The 18,831-nt window shown below is 46.6% G+C and overlaps 1 protein-coding gene across 3 annotated transcripts in view; it reads left to right on the top strand.

Annotated features, from left to right (window-relative positions):
* MYLK3 (myosin light chain kinase 3) overlaps positions 1 to 4,567 on the top strand; it is a 152,702-nt gene extending 148,135 nt beyond the window's left edge. For all 3 annotated transcript variants that reach the window (XM_068261374.1, XM_068261373.1, XM_068261372.1), the window contains exons 12-13: positions 2,035 to 2,167; positions 4,051 to 4,567. In XM_068261374.1, the coding sequence (XP_068117475.1) occupies positions 2,035 to 2,167; positions 4,051 to 4,122 (205 nt within the window). In that variant the 3' untranslated portion in view covers positions 4,123 to 4,567. The remainder of the gene's footprint in view (positions 1 to 2,034; positions 2,168 to 4,050) is intronic.
* Positions 4,568 to 18,831: the final 14,264 nt, after the last annotated feature.

Genomic DNA, 18,831 nt, shown 5'->3' with positions numbered 1-18,831 from the left:
ATTCATTGCATCAAACCTATCAATGGATTAGGAGCACACATCCTGACGTCCTCTCCTGGGACAGATTGTGCATTTTACCAATCGCACAAGGGAGCTAACGTAATGTATCCATGCGCACCATTACTAAGCATAAGAATGCATTCTTCTGTGAACTAAGACCCCGGCTTTTAGCTTAGCTGTAGGAATAACAGTGGTGCCTGGATGAGTGAATCTGTGAATGCATTTGTTTGAACATTTGCATGCAAGTGTGCGAAGGGTTAATACTTTCTTTGCCATTTTTCTGGCCACATCCCCTTCAGCACCTCCCTTTCCTTAACTTATTTAATGTCCTAACTAGAGGCGATGTGCCTGGATATATGTGTTATTTTGCTGTTCTTGTGCAGGCGCAGAGCACAGAGGGTACCGGGCAGCGATGGTGGTCTCCAGGAGGCTGTGGGAAATTCTCCAGAGAGGTATAAGAAGCCAGGTATAGGTGCCCCCTGTATAGGAAGCCAGGTATAGGTATGGCCACTATAGGTAGGCTGGTATAGATGTCCCCCCAGTATACATAGCCAAATATATGTGCCCCCAGGTATAGGTAGCCAGGTATAGGTGCCCCCAGTATAGGAAGCCAGGTATAGGTATATAGGTAGTCAGGTATAGGTGCCCCCAGTATAGGAAGCCAGATATAGGTGTTTCCACTATAGGTAGCCTGGTATAGGTGCCCTCAGTATACATAGCCAGGTATAGGTGCCCCCAGTATAGGAAGCCAGGTATAGGTGCCCCCAGGTATAAGTATATATGTAGCCAGGTATAGGTGCCCCCAGTATACATAGCCAGATATAGGTGCCCTCAGTATTGGTAGCCAGGTATAGGTGCCACTAGTATAGGTAGTTAGTTATAGGTGCCCCCAGTATAGGTAGCTAGGTATAGGTGCCCCCAGTATAGGAAGCCAGATATAGGTGCCGCCAGTATAGGTAGCCAGGTATAGGTGCCCCCTGTATAGGAAGCCAGGTATAGGTGTCCCCTGTATAGGAAGCCAGGTATAGGTGCCCCCTGTATAGGAAGCCAGATATAGGTGTGGCCACTATAGGTAGCCAGGTATAGGTGCCCCCAGTATAGGAAGCCAGGTATAGGTGCCTTCAATATAGGTAGCCAGGTATAGGGGCCCCCAGTATAGGTAGCTAGGTATAGGTGCCCCCAGTATAGGAAGCCAGATATAGGTGCCGCCAGTATAGGTAGCCAGGTATAAGTGCCCCAGTACAGGAAGCCAGGCATAGGTGCTCCCAGTATAGTAAGCCAGGCATAGGTGCTCCCAGTATAGTAAGCCAGGCATAGGTGCTCCCAGTATAGGAAGCCAGTTATAGGTGCCCCGGTATAGGTAGCCAGGTATAGGTGCCCCCAGTATAGGTAGCCAGGCATGGGTGCCCCCAGTATAGGAAGCCAGGCATAGGTGCTCCCAGTATAGTAAGCCAGGTATAGGGGCCCCCAGTATAGGAAGCCAGTTATAGGTGCCCCGGTATAGGTAGCCAGACATAGGTGCCCCCAGTATAGGAAGCCAGGCATAGGTGCTCCCAGTATAGTAAGCCAGGCATAGGTGCTCCCAGTATAGGACGCCAGGTATAGGGGCCCCGGTATAGGTAGCCAGGTATAGGTTCTCCCAGTATAGGACGCCAGGTATAGGGGCCCCGGTATAGGTAGCCAGGTATAGGTTCTCCCAGTATACGCAGCCATATATAGGTGCCTCCTGTATAGGAAGCCCGGTATAGGTGCCCTCAGTATTGGAAGCCAGGTATGAGGGCCCCCAGTATAGGAAGCTAGTTATAGGTGCCCCGGTATAGGTTCTACCAGTATACGTAGCCAGATATAGGTGCCTCCTGTATAGGACAGGTCACTTTCCCGGGTCAGCTGTGTCTGGCGGCTCTCTATCTGCATCATGGGAGATCCGCCCCTGGCGCTAAGCAGCAGAAACACAGCTTATGATGGGCTCCTTCACAAAGTGGAGAAAATAAATTATTCTTACAATAAAATGTGCATCTCAATTCTTCTTCACAGCTGTAGACTGAGTGCCGGGCAGTGCCTGAAACACGAGTGGCTGAGCAATCTGCCTCTGAAAGCCAAGAAACACAAAGTGCGACTGAAGTCACAGATAATGCTGCAGAGATACATGGCCCAGAGGAAGTGGAAAGTAAGTCTGCATCTGAAGCTTTGCATCTATCTACAGTATGTATTATCACTAGTATGCATGTATACAGCACTGACATCTTCTGCAGCACATTACAGAGTACAGTCATGTCACTGACTGTCCCCAGAGGAGCTCACACTCTAATCCTACCATAGTCATAGTCTAATGTCCTCCCATATTATTATTATGTATTTATATAGCACTGACATCTTCTGCAGCACATTACAGAGTACAGTCATGTCACTGACTGTCCGCAGAGGAGCTCACAATCTAATCCTACCATAGTCATAGTCTAATGTCCTACCATATTATTATTATGTATTTATATAGCACTGACATCTTCTGCAGCACTGTACAGAGTACATAGTCATGTCACTGACTGTCCTCAGAGGAGCTCACACTCTAATCCTACCATAGTCATAGTGTAATGTCCTACCATATTATTATTATGCATTTATATAGCACTGACATCTCCTGCAGCACATTACAGAGTACATAGTCATGTCACTGACTGTCCCCAGAGGAGCTCACAATCTAATCCTACCATAGCCATAGTCTAATGTCCTACCATATTATTATTATGTATTTATATAGCACTGACATCTCCTGCAGCACATTACAGAGTACATAGTCATGTCACTGACTGTCCTCAGAGGGGCTCACACTCTAATCCTACCATAGTCATAGTCTAATGTCCTGCCATATTATGTATTTATATAGCACTGACATCTCCTGCAGTACATTACAGAGTACATAGTCATGTCACTGACTGTCCTCAGAGGAGCTCACACTCTAATCCTACCATAGTCATAGTCTAATGTGCTACCAAATTATTATGATGTATTTATATAGCACTGGCATCTTCTGCAGCACATAACAGAGTACATAGTCATGTCACTGACTGTCCCCAGAGGAGCTCACACTCTAATCCTACCATAGTCATAGTCTAATGTCCTCCCATATTATTATTATGTATTTATATAGCACTGACATCTTCTGCAGCACATTACAGAGTACATAGTCATGTCACTGACTGTCCTCAGAGGAGCTCACACTCTAATCCTACCATAGTCATATGTCCTACCATACTATTATTATGTATTTATATAGCACTGACATCTTCTGCAGCACATTACAGAGTACATAGTCATGTCAGTGAATGTCTCCAGAGAGGAGTCAATTGTGTGGTTGCAGATACAGGTCAGAATCTTCTAGTAATGTTCAGTTAATCATAGAATGGGGAAAGAAATAGGATATCAATGCTTTTGACAGTGACATGATTATAGAGTATGATCATATTATAAAGCCTGGTACAAACATCCAATATTGATTGGCCAATGTTACCACCTCCATGCAGTACGAGAGCTTACCGACATAATCCGTTCATAGTATCCAGAATATGTTGGTCCTCATACTACTTGGACAGTGGCGTAGCAATAGGGGGTGCAGAGGTAGCGACCACATCGGGGCCCTTGGGCCAGAGGGGCCCTCCTCCAAACACAGTATTAGCTCTCTATTGGTCCTGTGCTGGTAATAAGCACTTCTATAGATACTTTGAATAGCAGTAATCATTAACAAGCTGTCCCCCATTCCCTGCGTGTACCTCTGACACGGTAGTTGCCATTGGCAGGGTTGGTTGCGCCGTATCAATTGTTAAGTATAGAGTGCTTGGGGGGCCCCAATGTAAAACTTGCACTGGGGGCCCATAGTTCCTGAGCTACGCCACTGTACTTGGAGGTGATCACATTGGCCAGCGATTGGCCAATCAAAACTGGATGTGTGTACGCACCCTCAATGAGTGCAGTGTCTTTTGTAATGTCATTTTCTGAAGACTGGGACTTTTGCTGTGCTCATAGTGAATGACCTGCCGCCATTTCGTTCTGCAGAAACATTTCTACGTGGTCGCGGCCGCCAATCGTCTCAGGAAGTTTCAGCTGCTCGCCCTCAAAACCTCCTAGAAGACGCCTGAAGACCGCATGTGAGGAACGGCCACCTGGGCGCAGCTACACCGAGGACCGCACAATGCACACGGGATCATCAGACATGCCCAGGGAGGGGGGTGGCAATAGCTCAGTATATGTAGATAAAGAGGATGGATGTAGGTTTTTCACTGTTCAGATTTGTAGCCTCCATCTCCTCATGACTGATCCCAAAAACTGGGACTGTGGCGAGGACTTTATAGGTGTGTCCTGTAAAGATTAGTAGATAATTAGGAGAATTTGCAAACAGATGTACAGGGGACTTTCATGTTCCTAGCATTATACAGATCCTTACATAAATTATACAAACTTATAAATATGCCATGCCAAACCAAAACCACCCTCTGAAATTATAATACATTACTGATTTTGCACCTTACTTATTGTGTTAAAGGACCACTATTGCAAAAATGGTAAAATCCATGTAAACACATACAAATAAGAAGTACGTTTCTTCCAGAGTAAAATGAGCCGTAAATTACTTTTCTCCTATGTTGCTGTCACTTACAGTAGGTAGTAGAAATCTGACATAAACTGACAAGTTTTGGACTAGCCCATGTCCTCATGGGGGATTCTCATGGTTTTGTTTAGTTTTAAAAGCACTAAGCGAAAGGAAGTTGCTCCGCCCAACTGCCAACAAAAGTGTGCAGCGAGTAGGGAGGATGGCCAGCATATTTTTTATAAATCTTTTTCAATGAGTGTCTTTACAAAGAATAAAGGCCATGCTGAGAATCCCCTATGGAGAGATGGACTAGTCCAAAACCTGTCGGTTCTGTCAGATTTCTACTACCTACTGTAAGTGACAGCAACATGGGAGAAAAGTAATTTATGGCTCATTGTACTCTGGAAGAAACATGCTTCTTATTTGTATATGTTTACATGTATTTTAAATTAACAATTTTTCGCCATAGTGGTCCTTTAAGCGAAGTAGGAGGATCGTACGGAATGTCACAGACGTTTTTAATTAGTCGATTAAAGCACATCTGAATTGGACCATTGGACCCCTCGCAGTCTCTCAAGTCCCTCTGTGTCCTCCAGGTCCCTTCTGTTGGGCTGCTGCTCCCTCCGGACGATCTGCGACTAGAACTCCAGTTGTGGGCTACTGCAGTCCTCTTTGCGCATTCCCTCGATCGCGCTTGCATCTGCAGGAGCTTTTTTACGCATGCAAAGTTCTCAAAAGAAATATACCACTGATGTGCACAACACCCCCAGGGATGTGAGTGCAGCTGAGCATGCGCAGACGTGAGTGCAGCTGAGCATGCGCAGACGTGAGTGCAGCTGAGCATGTGCAGTCGCCTATGACTGGAGTTCTAGTCACAGATCTTTTGCAGGTGGCAGCAGAAAAACGGAGGGGACCAGATGACAGCAAGGGACCTGAAAGGCTACAGGAGGCTGGAAGAAGCCCCAGGTAAGTAAACATTGACTTTGTTGGTCCAATTCAGGAGTGCTTTAAACATTTTTAAAGCAGGAAACCTTTTATATTTTATTTATTATATTTTAGACACACTGAATTTTCTGATTATTTCTCCACATAATCACTTCCTTTTTTATATATCACATTGTTTTACAAGGCTTTCAATCCCTTTGTTGTAGTAGCATTGCACTCCTCATCTATGGGTTGGAGGAACTGAGGGGAGGGGCTTCATGTTTATGCTGCTGAACAAACAGTTACCAGGATTCTGCAGTCATGTGACAAATGGTGCAGGGAGACAAGAGGATAGCTAATCTGACAGATACAAGTTACGTTACACATAAGGAATACCTTGCACGGCAGATAAAAGCAAACGGCTGTTTTTCCTTTTTGACGACCCTGGTACAAATGCTAGATGACAATTGACAAGAGGGGAGGTTCAGGAGTGTATGGGCTGAGATCGGCTGTAGCGTGTGTACAGGGGCCTGACATCACCTAAAAGTCCAGCACGCCAAGATGGTATTCTCCTCCCCACTCTGCCTGCTCCATCCTCCACCATCATTCCTCCTCCTCTTTACATAGCAACAGATGTGTCCTTATCCTGTAGGCTAACGGTGCATCTGTCCAGAACTCCGCCCCCAACTGTAGCCCAGAGGATCCGAGTTTTTGTCTCGGTAGATTTGCACACAAGTTAGCTTTACAAAAGTTCAGAACTGGTGATTCTGTGTTTTTTTTTTAGTTTTCACATTCTGCTAATTAATTATGCATGTAGTAATTATATGAACACTTTATATGCACATATTAAATGTTCGCTTAATTGGTATTAGCATATTTAATAAGCAAAGTAAAAAAGGTGAAAATTAAAAAAACCCAAACTTTCTGATCCAGCATTTTAAAACGTTATTGGTCTGCCAATTTACCCAAATATAAGGCTAGTAGAGATGGCTAATGCAATACTAATAATCCTAGCTTGTATGCACATGTCATGCAAATTGTATGCAGTTTAGAATTGGGCTACTTGCTGATTTTGATTGGCTCGGTTTCAATCCCCAGGAACTACAAACGCACCTTGAACCCAAACAGAAGCTCTGCATATACACCAAAAGCATGGCTGTTAAGTAGGAGCAGCTGACCAAAAACGAATTACATTAGTACATAGCAAGGAAATGAGCAGCTGACCAAAAACAAATTACATTAGTACATAGCAAGGAAATGAGCAGCGCTACTTAAAAACAGACTAGTGCCTACCTGCAAAAGAGTGCAATGCATATACATAGGTTAGGATTTAGTTAGTGTTAGGCCCCTCCCATGGAGGATTGACTTCTTCGCAGTGGGAGGGACGAGTACTTAATAGGTTGCATGCAAGCTGTTAATGGAAACCAACATCCTCCTCTAGTGGTAGACAGGTCATGTGTATGCTCGGTGTGTATTCGACCCCACAAGTGGGGCTTGCACTCTTTTGCAGGTAGGCACTAGTCTGTTTTTAAGTAGCGCTGCTCATTTCCTTGCTATGTACTAATGTAATTCGTTTTTGGTCAGCTGCTCCTACTTAACAGCCATGCTTTTGGTGTATATGCAGAGCTTCTGTTTGGGTTCAAGGTGCGTTTGTAGTTCCTGGGGGGGGGCTCAGCGCATCTCTGATGGAGGCCATTCGGAGGCGGCCTGGTGTTGCGCTGATCCACCTTGTGCGCAATCTGAAAGCTTTTAACCTTTCTGGCGGTAATCCCGAGTCTGACTCGGAAGTCGCTTAGGTATAGAGAGATGGTGGCAGCGTGAAATCATTTCAACTCATCTGCCCCAGGATCCAGACGCTGGCAGCCAATCTATTCTTCTTCCCGTGCTCCGAGGCTCTGGACCCCTCGAGTGAGATCACCGCTTGTCGTCATGATGCAGACGGCGATCTCACTACAGGGTCACAGTGCCACCCGGAGGATGGAGGTAGAATTGCAGCGCTGGATCCCAGGGAAGTAAGTGCAGGGATTGCTGAAGATGTCTGTGTGATTTTTTTTTTCCTTTCTTATTTTAAGGTCTAAAAGCATGCTAAAAATTTGTACCGCTTTTAGCCCCTAAAATCCGTAAATAATCATACCACCAGGGAGGTTGGTTAGCTTTATAAATGGCAAATTCTGAGTTCATGGCTGCTAAAATCCTGACCTGTAATTGTTGTACTGTTTGGCTTCAAGGCTGGTTCCACACTGCAGACTGGCGGTAGCAATGCGGTGCATTGCGCCCACCGCACCGCCAAAAACAGGCCTAAAGGAAACACTGCGTTAGTACACGATGTTCCCTCTCTGGCCACCAGCCAAGCAGTGACGGACGCGTGCTTGCAGTTACTTCCTGCCCCGGGTATGCGGAAGCGTATTAGAAAAATACACTTCTGTGCATGCGAGCTGCAATGTCGAATTTCTTAAAAACCCCGTGTCGCCAAAGACTAACATGACTTCTGAGCCGACGCAGATCGCCACAGGTCGCCGCGAATCCCGCATGGTAAAGTAGTTTTGCGCTAGCGTTAGATTAGGCACTTCCAGCACAGCGCACCGCAAAGTGGGGAGTGTGAACTCCCCCACAGGGAAACATTAGGCTGCGGTAGAAGTGCGGCAATTTGCCAGACCGCACCAGTGTGAAAGGACCCTAGCGTTACACCAGCTTGAAGGCAGAAAAGCATGCCATGTGATCTCGTCCCACCCTTCCTTAAGTCCCGCCCCTTCTCTGCTCACTGGCACAGCACAGAAAGCTGGAGGCCACCTATTCCACAAAAAACATCAGTAAAGGTGGCCAATAACAGTCCAATTTCTAGCAAAAAATCGTTAGAGCGATCAGAAATTCTGATTGAATTGGTTGTAAATAATCTCCGTTGATAGGCACGATCAATTACATACGATTATAAAGTCAGTCGTCCAATTGGATTTTCTTGTTGGTTGTGATAGGAAGCAAAGATTGGTTCGTTGATGGTGTATCAAATGATTTTTCGCTAGAAATTGGACAGTTAGTGGCCACCTTAAGATGATATAACATTAAGCAGGGGTGTAACAAGGTCCCACCAGGCCCCCCTGCAGAAATACTAAGCCCCCCCCCCCCCCCCCTCGGGGCCCGCTTTGGGCCGTTTTGGGGGGCTGGAGGGGTCACAGCATGAGGGGAAAGCCATGCTGCACTTCGACAGGAAGGGGGGACGGTCCTCCCCTCTGCGCTCCCCTCCAGCGCTGAATAGTTTGTGTATCCAGGCGACGGGCAGCGGCAGATACATACCTTCCCTGCGCTCCAGCGTTTATGTTCCTCTCTCTAGCCTCTGACGTGACTTCCTGTTTATACAGGAAGTCGCGTCAGACACTAGAGAGAGAAACGTCTACGATGGAACGCAAGGAAGGTATGTATCTGCTGCAGCCCGCCGCCTGGATACACAAACTATTCAGTGCTGGAGGGGAGCGCACAGGGGAGCAGTGTAACAGTAAGTACATACAGTAAGTTATGCCTTGAAGGACACCCGAGGTGAAAATACACTAATGAAATAGTCATTTTTAGGAGAAGGAAGATAAATATAATTGTTTGTTTATAGAGAGCCCGAGGCGGGTATTTAATCTTAAAGGGACCCTAAACTGAGAAGGACGTGTATTTTTCCTTTTAAAATAATGCAGTTGCCTAATGCTGCGTACACACTGGCGACTATGGTCGTTTGAAACAGCTAATTAACGATCGTTCCGCCGACAATCGGGGAAAAAAACTTTACCCAACGATCATTAACACGAACGACAAAAGAACGACATCGGGAAGATGGAAATATCCAACCTTACGGATCGTATCTACCGACAATCGTTACAAAACTATAGTGTGTACAGACATCGGCCGAGAACGATCGTTACAAGGGCCAATGCGCCTGCGTGGAATTCTGCCCAGCTGCCGTACTTCCTGTGTAGCGCGGCCGTAAAGATTGTTACATTGCTTATTTCAATTAAACTTTGTTTTCAAGTTAACAATCATATATTTGTATCTATTGTAACTCCATGTTGGTGGGGTTTTTTAAATTTTATATAAACATGTACGCAATATTTCCTTCTGATCGTTCTTTTCTGCGAGAACGATCGTTAAAATGTGTATGATGATTGCTGCATCCTATCGTTGCCGTATCGTTCGTCTTTCAATTATCGTTCCTAGCGAACGATCGTTATCGCAATTGTGTACGTAGCATTACTCTCCTGCTGATCCTGTGTCTCTATACTTTTAGCCACAGCCCCTGAACAAGCATGCAGATCAGGTGCTCTGACTGAAGTCAGACTGGATTAGCTGCATGCTTGTTTCAGGTGTGTGATTCATCCATTACTGCAGCCAAAGAGATCAGCAGGACAGCCAGGCAATTGGTATTGTTTAAAAGGAAACCTCCATATCCCTCTCAGTTTAGCTCCCCTTTAAGAGCACACAGAGGCATGTCCTTTGCACAAGGACATGCCTCTGTGTCCCGCTATTGCCGCCTCTAGTCCCCCCCCCCCCCCCCCGGGGTCTGCTGTCCCCCCCTGTACAAAGCGCCAGGCTAGCATCAATCTGCTTCAGCCTCCATATTCTTCTCCCTTCAGTTGTCCTTTAAAAACAGCTAAAGCCAGGAATTTCAGCACAGAAGCCAGGCAACTGGCATGGTTTATAAGGGAATGAAGATGTCATCCTCTGTATTCCTCTCACTTCAGTTTCTCGTTCAAGATACACACTAAGAACGATTTGGTGCTTCACAGTGTTAAAAAGACTGAACAAGTTTTTCCCCAAAAAAACATGAATATATATATATATATATGCTTCACTCTATATAAAACTAAACAAAATGTCCAATAAAAACATAACAGGAACGCATATGCTTCACTGATATGGCTTCACTCTTGCTAGCCTCGGGGACAGGGACCTCCACCACACCCTTTGTGTGCGACTCACCAGATAGAATGACCCTCCGGGGTCTATAAGCACCTTGTGACAGTTATGCGGGTTGTCCCTCACCTCTCTGGCATCCACAACCTCCACAATCTCCTTAATACAGCGGGAGAACTTCCAATAAAAAGATCAGGTCCCAAGAACCTCAAATAAAAAGGCTCACCATAGCGTAATACGGTTTAAAATGTATTACAAATAAAAATCTATTGCACTCACATGTCCTTTGTTGCATAAAAACGCTCAGAGTGATTTTTTGCACGGGCTCTCCCCTGTATGTTGACCTCTGGGTGGGTTCGTCTGCTAGGCTCCCCGATTCCAATGTCCCAGCACAGCAAGAACCTCGGTGCCAGGCGCCGATAACAGCCCTCCACATGTATCTCCTACAGCGTAATCAGGCTCCGCCCGCAGTGCCGATAACAGCCCTCCACATGTATCTCCTACAGCGTAATCAGGCTCCGCCCGCAGTGCCGATAACAGCCCTCCACATGTATCTCCTACAGCGTAATCAGGCTCCGCCCGCAGTGCCGATAACAGCCCTCCACATGTATCTCCTACAGCGTAATCAGGCTCCGCCCGCAGTGCCGATAACAGCCCTCCACATGTATCTCCTACAGCGTAATCAGGCTCCGCCCACAGTGCCGATAACAGCCCTCCACATGTATCTCCTGCAGCGTAATCAGGCTCCGCCCGCAGTGCCGATAACAGCCCTCCACATGTATCTCCTGCAGCGTAATCAGGCTCCGCCCGCAGTGCCGATAACAGCCCTCCACATGTATCTCCTACAGCGTAATCAGGCTCCGCCCGCAGTGCCGATAACAGCCCTCCACATGTATCTCCTACAGCGTAATCAGGCTCCGCCCGCAGTGCCGATAACAGCCCTCCACATGTATCTCCTACAGCGTAATCAGGCTCCGCCCGCAGTGCCGATAACAGCCCTCCACATGTATCTCCTACAGCGTAATCAGGCTCCGCCCGCAGTGCCGATAACAGCCCTCCACATGTATCTCCTACAGCGTAATCAGGCTCCGCCCGCAGTGCCGATAACAGCCCTCCACATGTATCTCCTGCAGCGTAATCAGGCTCCGCCCGCAGTGCCGATAACAGCCCTCCACATGTATCTCCTGCAGCGTAATCAGGCTCCGCCCGCAGTGCCGATAACAGCCCTCCACATGTATCTCCTGCAGCGTAATCAGGCTCCGCCCGCAGTGCCGATAACAGCCCTCCACATGTATCTCCTGCAGCGTAATCAGGCTCCGCCCGCAGTGCCGATAACAGCCCTCCACATGTATCTCCTGCAGCGTAATCAGGCTCCGCCCGCAGTGCCGATAACAGCCCTCCACATGTATCTCCTGCAGCGTAATCAGGCTCCGCCCGCAGTGCCGATAACAGCCCTCCACATGTATCTCCTACAGCGTAATCAGGCTCCGCCCGCAGTGCCGATAACAGCCCTCCACATGTATCTCCTACAGCGTAATCAGGCTCCGCCCGCAGTGCCGATAACAGCCCTCCACATGTATCTCCTACAGCGTAATCAGGCTCCGCCCGCAGTGCCGATAACAGCCCTCCACATGTATCTCCTACAGCGTAATCAGGCTCCGCCCGCAGTGCCGATAACAGCCCTCCACATGTATCTCCTACAGCGTAATTAGGCTCCGCCCACAGTGCCGATAACAGCCCTCCACATGTATCTCCTACAGTGTAATCAGGCTCCGCCCGCAGTCAGGGACGGATCTAGGGGGGAGCAAGCGGGTCTCTTGCCCCAGGCGCAGTTTGTTGAATTCTTAAAAAGGCGGCAAAATGTGGATGGGGAATGGCAGTTTAGGCGCCAAAACCTGACCTTGCCCCAGGCGCAACTTGGGGCAACTTGGTCTAGATCCGTCCCTGCCCGCAGTGCCGATAACAGCCCTCCACATGCATCTCCTACAGCGTAATCAGGCTCCGCCCGCAGTGCCGATAACAGCCCTCCACATGCATCTCCTACAGCGTAATCAGGCTCCGCCCACAGTGCCGATAACATCCCTCCACATGCATCTCCTACAGCGTAATCAGGCTCCGCCCACAGTGCTGATAACAGCCCTCCACCTGCATCTCCTACAGCGTAATCAGGCTCTGCCCACAGTGCCGATTACAGCCCTCCACATGTATCTCCTACAGTGTAATCAGGCTCCGCCCGCAGTGCCGATAACAGCCCTCCACATGTATCTCCTACAGCGTAATCAGGCTCCGCCCGCAGTGCCGATAACAGCCCTCCACATGTATCTCCTACAGCGTAATCAGGCTCCGCCCGCAGTGCCGATAACAGCCCTCCACATGCATCTCCTACAGCGTAATCAGGCTCCGCCCGCAGTGCCGATAACAGCCCTCCACATGCTTCTCCTACAGCGTAATCAGGCTCCGCCCACAGTGCCGATAACATCCCTCCACATGCATCTCCTACAGCGTAATCAGGCTCCGCCCACAGTGCTGATAACAGCCCTCCACCTGCATCTCCTACAGCGTAATCAGGCTCTGCCCACAGTGCCGATTACAGCCCTCCACATGTATCTCCTACAGTGTAATCAGGCTCCGCCCGCAGTGCCGATAACAGCCCTCCACATGTATCTCCTACTGCGTAATCAAGCTCCGCCCGCAGTGCCGATACCAACCCTCCACATGTATCTCCTACAGCGTAATCAGGCTCCGCCCGCAGTGCCGATAACAGCCCTCCACATGTATCTCCTACAGCGTAATCAGGCTCCGCCCGCAGTGCCGATAACAGCCCTCCACATGTATCTCCTACAGCGTAATCAGGCTCCGCCCGACTAGCTTCGTCGTTTGACTTTAAAGATGCTTCATAGCAGCAATGGCAGTGACGGTTTCATGTGTGCGGACTGGGGAGGTGAGGGGGAGAGGTTTATTGTACAGGCTAGAATTAGAATTTCTGTTATTTTTTTGTTGTTGCTCTTATCTCATAAACCTTCGCATGATAAAAAAAAAAGAAATGTATTTATCCCTCTCATGTGTCTTGTTTTCCCCGAACGACCATATGGTGTCTATAAATGTTATAATTTGATTGCTGATTTAATTGAAAACCTGTTTTGCAGACAGAGAGAAGAGGTGTGTTTGGACCGGTAGCCTAAAAATGAAAATCTTGAATATATGGTGATTTTCTTACTTTTGTGTGTATGTTGGGGTGCATACACACATACAATTTTAATTGGCCAATTTTTACCACCTCCATGCTGTATGAGGACTAACAGATTTTGAATACTATGTGTAGGTAATCTCTCATTCTACATGGAAGTAGTAAAAATTGGCTAAGAAATGGCCAATTAAAATTGGATGTGTGTATACACTCTAAAACCTGGTACACTCAATTTTTAATGACCAATCACTGACCAATTTTACCACCTGTATGTTAAATGAGGGTTTCCTTATACAATCTGCTCATAGTATTCAATATCTGTTGCCTCTCCTACTACATGGAAGTGGTAACATTGTTCGGTAATTGGTCAATCATAATTGAAAGTGTGTGAGTCTAATGCTACGTACACACTTGCGACTATGGTCGTTACTACCAGCAGCTTAACGATCAGTCTGCTGACAATCAGGTAAAGAAGTTTACCAAACGATTATTAGGTACAACGATGAACAAATGATATCGGCATGATGAAAAAAATCCAACAGGACAAATAATATTGAAGACAATCGTTACAAAACTACAGTGTGTACAGTTCTCTGCCAAGCACGATCGTTACAAGGGCCAATGCGCCTGCGTTGGATTCTACCCGGCTTACGTACTTCCTGTGTAGCACGACCCGTAACGATTGTTGCATTATACATTTCAAATAAACGCTGTTTTTAAGTTAACTATCATATTTTTATCTATTGTAACCCCATGTTTGTGTATTTTTTTTTATTTTATAAAAAATGTATACGCAACATTTTCCTCTTATCGTTCTTTTCTGCGAGAACGATCGTTAAAGGAGTTATGAGGAAAAATTAATAAAATAAGTGCTACTTGCCAGGGGCTTCCTGCAGCCTCAAGCTCCCAGCATGTCCCTCACCGCAGCTCGCTCCCGATCCCCAGCGATAACGTCAGGCCGACCTCCAAGTCGGCCTGTACTGCGCCTGCGCGAGCGGCGCTGTCAATCACTGCCACATGGGCCGGAGCGGACTGCGCAGGCGCAGAACTACTGCACAGTCCGCTCCGGCCCATGTGGCAGTGATTGACCGTGCCGCTCGTGCAGGGCGACCTGGAGGTCGGCCTGACGTCATCGCCGGGGGATCGGGAGCGAGCTGTGGCGAGGGTCATGCTGGGAGTTTGGGGCTGGAGGAAGCCCCGGGTAAGTAGCACTTACCGGTATTTTATTAATTTTTCCCCTGATAACTCCTTTAATATTTGTATGATTGCTGTATCCCATTGTTGCATTCCAATATTGTTGGTCTGGTAATTATCGTTCCTTGTTAACGATTGTTATCGCAGGTGTGTATGTAGCATAAAGATTTGTACACACTTCCAGTTTTGATTGGCAGGTTAATGGCCACTTCCGTGTAGTTTGAGAGCTTTCCTACACAATCTGTTCATAGCACTCATAGTACATACATAATTGTACTCATAGTACAATTGGCCAATTAAATTTGGATTTGTGTGTGTGCAGCTTTAGCATTAAGTAAAGATTTTTATTTAATCAAGAAAGTATTTAACAGTACAAAACAAGAATTCAATACCACTAAGCTGACCTGCAAGGAATTTTAACATTTTTAAAGATCTGTGGCAAAGACATATTGAGTCCATAGTAAAATTTAGGGGTGAAAATGTATTTCCACTTTATAAGGAAAATAATTACTTACCGTACATCATTTCTATTTTTTTAAGCTATAATTTTATTTAAAAATGACAAAGTACTACTCATTATCCTACTTTTTTTTTTAAGGTCAACTGAAGTAAGAGGTATACGGAGGCTGCCATATTTATTTCCTGTTAAACAATACCAGTTGCCTGGCAGCCCTGCTGAGCTATTTAACTGCAGTAGTGTCTGAATCACACCAGAAACAAGCATGCAGCTAATCTTGTTAGGTCTGACAATGTAAGAAACACCTGATCTGCTGCATGCTTGTTCAGGGACTATGGCTAAAAGTATTAGAGGCAGAGGATCAGCAGGACTACCAGGCAACTGGTATTGCTAAAAAGGAAATAAATATGGCAGCCTCCATATACCTCTCTTCAGTTGTCTTTTAAGAGACAGCCATTGTTTTAATTCCTTTCTACAAAACAGTAAGGCCTGGAACCCATGAGTTTTTTTTTTTTTTTTTAGTATTTAGGGAGGGAGCATTTTCAATCACTGGTGATTTCCCTAAATGCTCTTCCAATGTAAATGGATAGGACTAATTCCACCAGAGCCATTGCAATTAGGCAAATGGTAATTGCAGGACATGCAGCATTTTGGGAGTTTCCATTCTAATGTATTGTATAGGAGCAGGGAAAGTGTGTGAGTGTCCTGGTGCCATAGTGCGCGTGTCCACAGCCATGCATGCGGTCGCGCATGCAATGTGGCGAGAGGCCACCTAGTGCCAGTTAATGGTACAGGCTAAATTAAATTAGTATTTCTTGAGTCGGTGATCCAGAACAGGTACTGTGATGTCACTGGCAGTGTACATTTGAAAGTACCGCATGCTAATTTTGACGCAGCGTAAACCCTCAAAAAATGGTTAAAAGGGCACAGGACATCGTGGTAGTAGAATATTGCCACCCCCAGTGGTGCCTAAACTTACCTCCCCCTCCCAGTGGGCAACTAACCTCCACCCCTCCCATGACAAATTTGGGCCACCGTCTATGCGAACTATGGCTACTAAAAGCCGACGTTTTGCAATCCTTATTAGTTGCCGCAGTTCACATAAAGGGCGCTCATATTTGTCACACTCCATTCAGCTGTGCGGAACAGCTCTATGCTTGTTCCAGGGGTACGACCTAAAGGATTACTGTAACCCCTGAGGGAAAAAAAAAAAATACTTACCTGGGGCTTCTAACCACCCCCCCCCCCCGCAGCTGTCCTGTGCCCTCACCGGGAGAAACCGATCCTCTAGTCCCCGCAGCGCCTCACTTCTAGATTTTGCAACTTTTATGTCACAAACCACTGCGCCTGCACGGTCGAGTCCTCGCTCCCGCTGACGTCACCAGGAGAGTACTGCGCCGGCGCAGACCTAACTTCATAATGAAGATCAATCAATTCTGCCAGGAAAATCAAACAAGTGTATGTAAACTCAGAGAGTGTTTAGCAATGTATACAGTGACATTCTATAAAGGCCTCGGTAGGAAATTAGCATAAGAAATGCCTCCGAGCTTATAGCAGCCAGTTTACACCAGACGGCGTGAAAACACATTGATGTGTCATGTTTAGGCGCCTTCTCAGGTTTCCAGATTAGTGACATTATTAAAAAAATAACACGAAAAACCCCACATCTAAATTAATGGGCGAAAGAACAAAACAAACTCATCTTTCCAGGACTCTGGGGTAAAGGACCACTGTAACAGGAAGGATATGGAGGCTGCCATATTTATTTCCTATTAACCTCCCTGGCGGTAGGATTATTTCCAGATTTTAGGGTCTTTTCAGCATGTTTTAGACCCTAAAACCAGGAAAAATAAAAGAATACTGCCAGAGTCTGCAGCAGCTCCAGTGTTTACCTCCCTGGGACCCAGCGCTGCAATTTTCCCTCCGTCCTCCAGGTGGGGCTGGAACTCTGTAGTGAGATCGCTGGCAGCAAACTCACCAGATTGATTCAGAGCTTCAGAGGACAGTAAGGAGAACGGCTACTGAAGTCTGGATCCCCCAGGTTGCGAGTAAAACCACCCGCTGCGCACTATAATTTGCATAGAGCTCCCAGCGGCTAGCCTGAGCTTTCCGCCAGGGAGGTTAAGCAATACCAGTTGCCTGGCAATCCTGCTGATGCCTAATACTTTAGGCCATAGACCCTGAACAAGCATGCAGCAGATCAGGTATTTCTGACATTGCCATTTGCCAGATCTCCCAAGATTATCTGCATGGTTATTTCCGGTGTGATTCAGACACTACTACAGCCAAATCGGTCAGCAGGACAGCCAGGCATTGCTAAAAGGAAATACATATTGCAGCTTCAATTTACATCTCACCTCAGGCTGTCCTTTAAAGTGAACCTGAATTGAGTAAAATTGTTTAAAATAAACACCTGCAAAGAATTTATACACTTCCCTCACCGTCAGTTCCTCTCAGAAGCTCACCATTTTCTTCCAGCAATGATTCCTTCCAGTTCTGGCAAGATTTTGTCAGAGCTGAAATATCAGTTCTGTCAGTTATAACTGAAAGGACAACCGATGTGCAAGGTAATGTCAATGTTTCCCTATGGTTTATGTGGGCAATATTATAGAGTGTAACAGTGTGCTGACCAGGAAGCTGTTAGGGGGTAATGGCAATTTTTTTTTTCTTTTTTAACGGGAGGATCGAGAATTCCATTGATTGTCAAACATGACGAGGGAGAGGAGAAAGATTGATGAGTAGACCACATGGGTGGCAAGTATGATGTGTGTATGATGTGAGAGGGATATGGAGGTTTCCTTTTAAACAATACCAGTTGTCTGGCAGTCCTGCTGATATATTTGGCTGCAGTAGTGACTGAATCACACACCTGAAACAAGCATGCAGCTAATCCAGTCTGACTCCAGTCACCTGATCTGCATGCTTGTTCAGGGGTGTGGCTAAAAGTATTCGAGACATGATCAGCAAGAAAGTCAGGCAAATGGTATTTTAAAAGGAGAAATCCATTTCCTCAATTTAGGTTCATTGTAAGGGTCCGTTCACACATTAAAGGGCAACTGTAGTTGAAGGCAGCACAATCTGACACAGCACAGGTATATAGATGTAAGCCCCATCAGAAGCATCGGGGATCCCCATTGGATTGCAACAGACCAATAGGAATCCTCAAACCAGGAAGGATTCTCATTGGTCTGTTGCAGTCCGGCGGGAGCCTGATGCTTCTGATGGGCGTGGCTCAGTATACCGCAGCTTCTCCCGTGCAGTGGGCCGAGCGGTGATGCCAGCACAGGACACAAATTTGACGGCAACAGGTTACTAAAACTTTGCATAAACATACACAGCGTTTAGTGAGAACGGGCAACGTCCGTTCTCATTAATTCCATCGGCCTCCAATTCGTCCGGCCGGGTCAGAAAAGTCACGTGCGGCATATCACTGCTTTCTGCTCATCGAAACGGACTAGTGTTAATGGATCCTATTGCTTCGATACCTGGTGCGCTGCGCCCCTACTGCACCCCCCTAGTGACGCCACTGACCTGTAATACTGCAATAGTATTTTTAGCACCATTTTCAAAAATTGAAATAAGACTCCCATCAAC

This window comes from Hyperolius riggenbachi, chromosome 11, assembly GCF_040937935.1.
Source record: "Hyperolius riggenbachi isolate aHypRig1 chromosome 11, aHypRig1.pri, whole genome shotgun sequence".
NCBI classification, from domain to species: domain Eukaryota; kingdom Metazoa; phylum Chordata; class Amphibia; order Anura; family Hyperoliidae; genus Hyperolius; species Hyperolius riggenbachi.
This window is presented reverse-complemented; position numbering and strand designations above follow the sequence as displayed.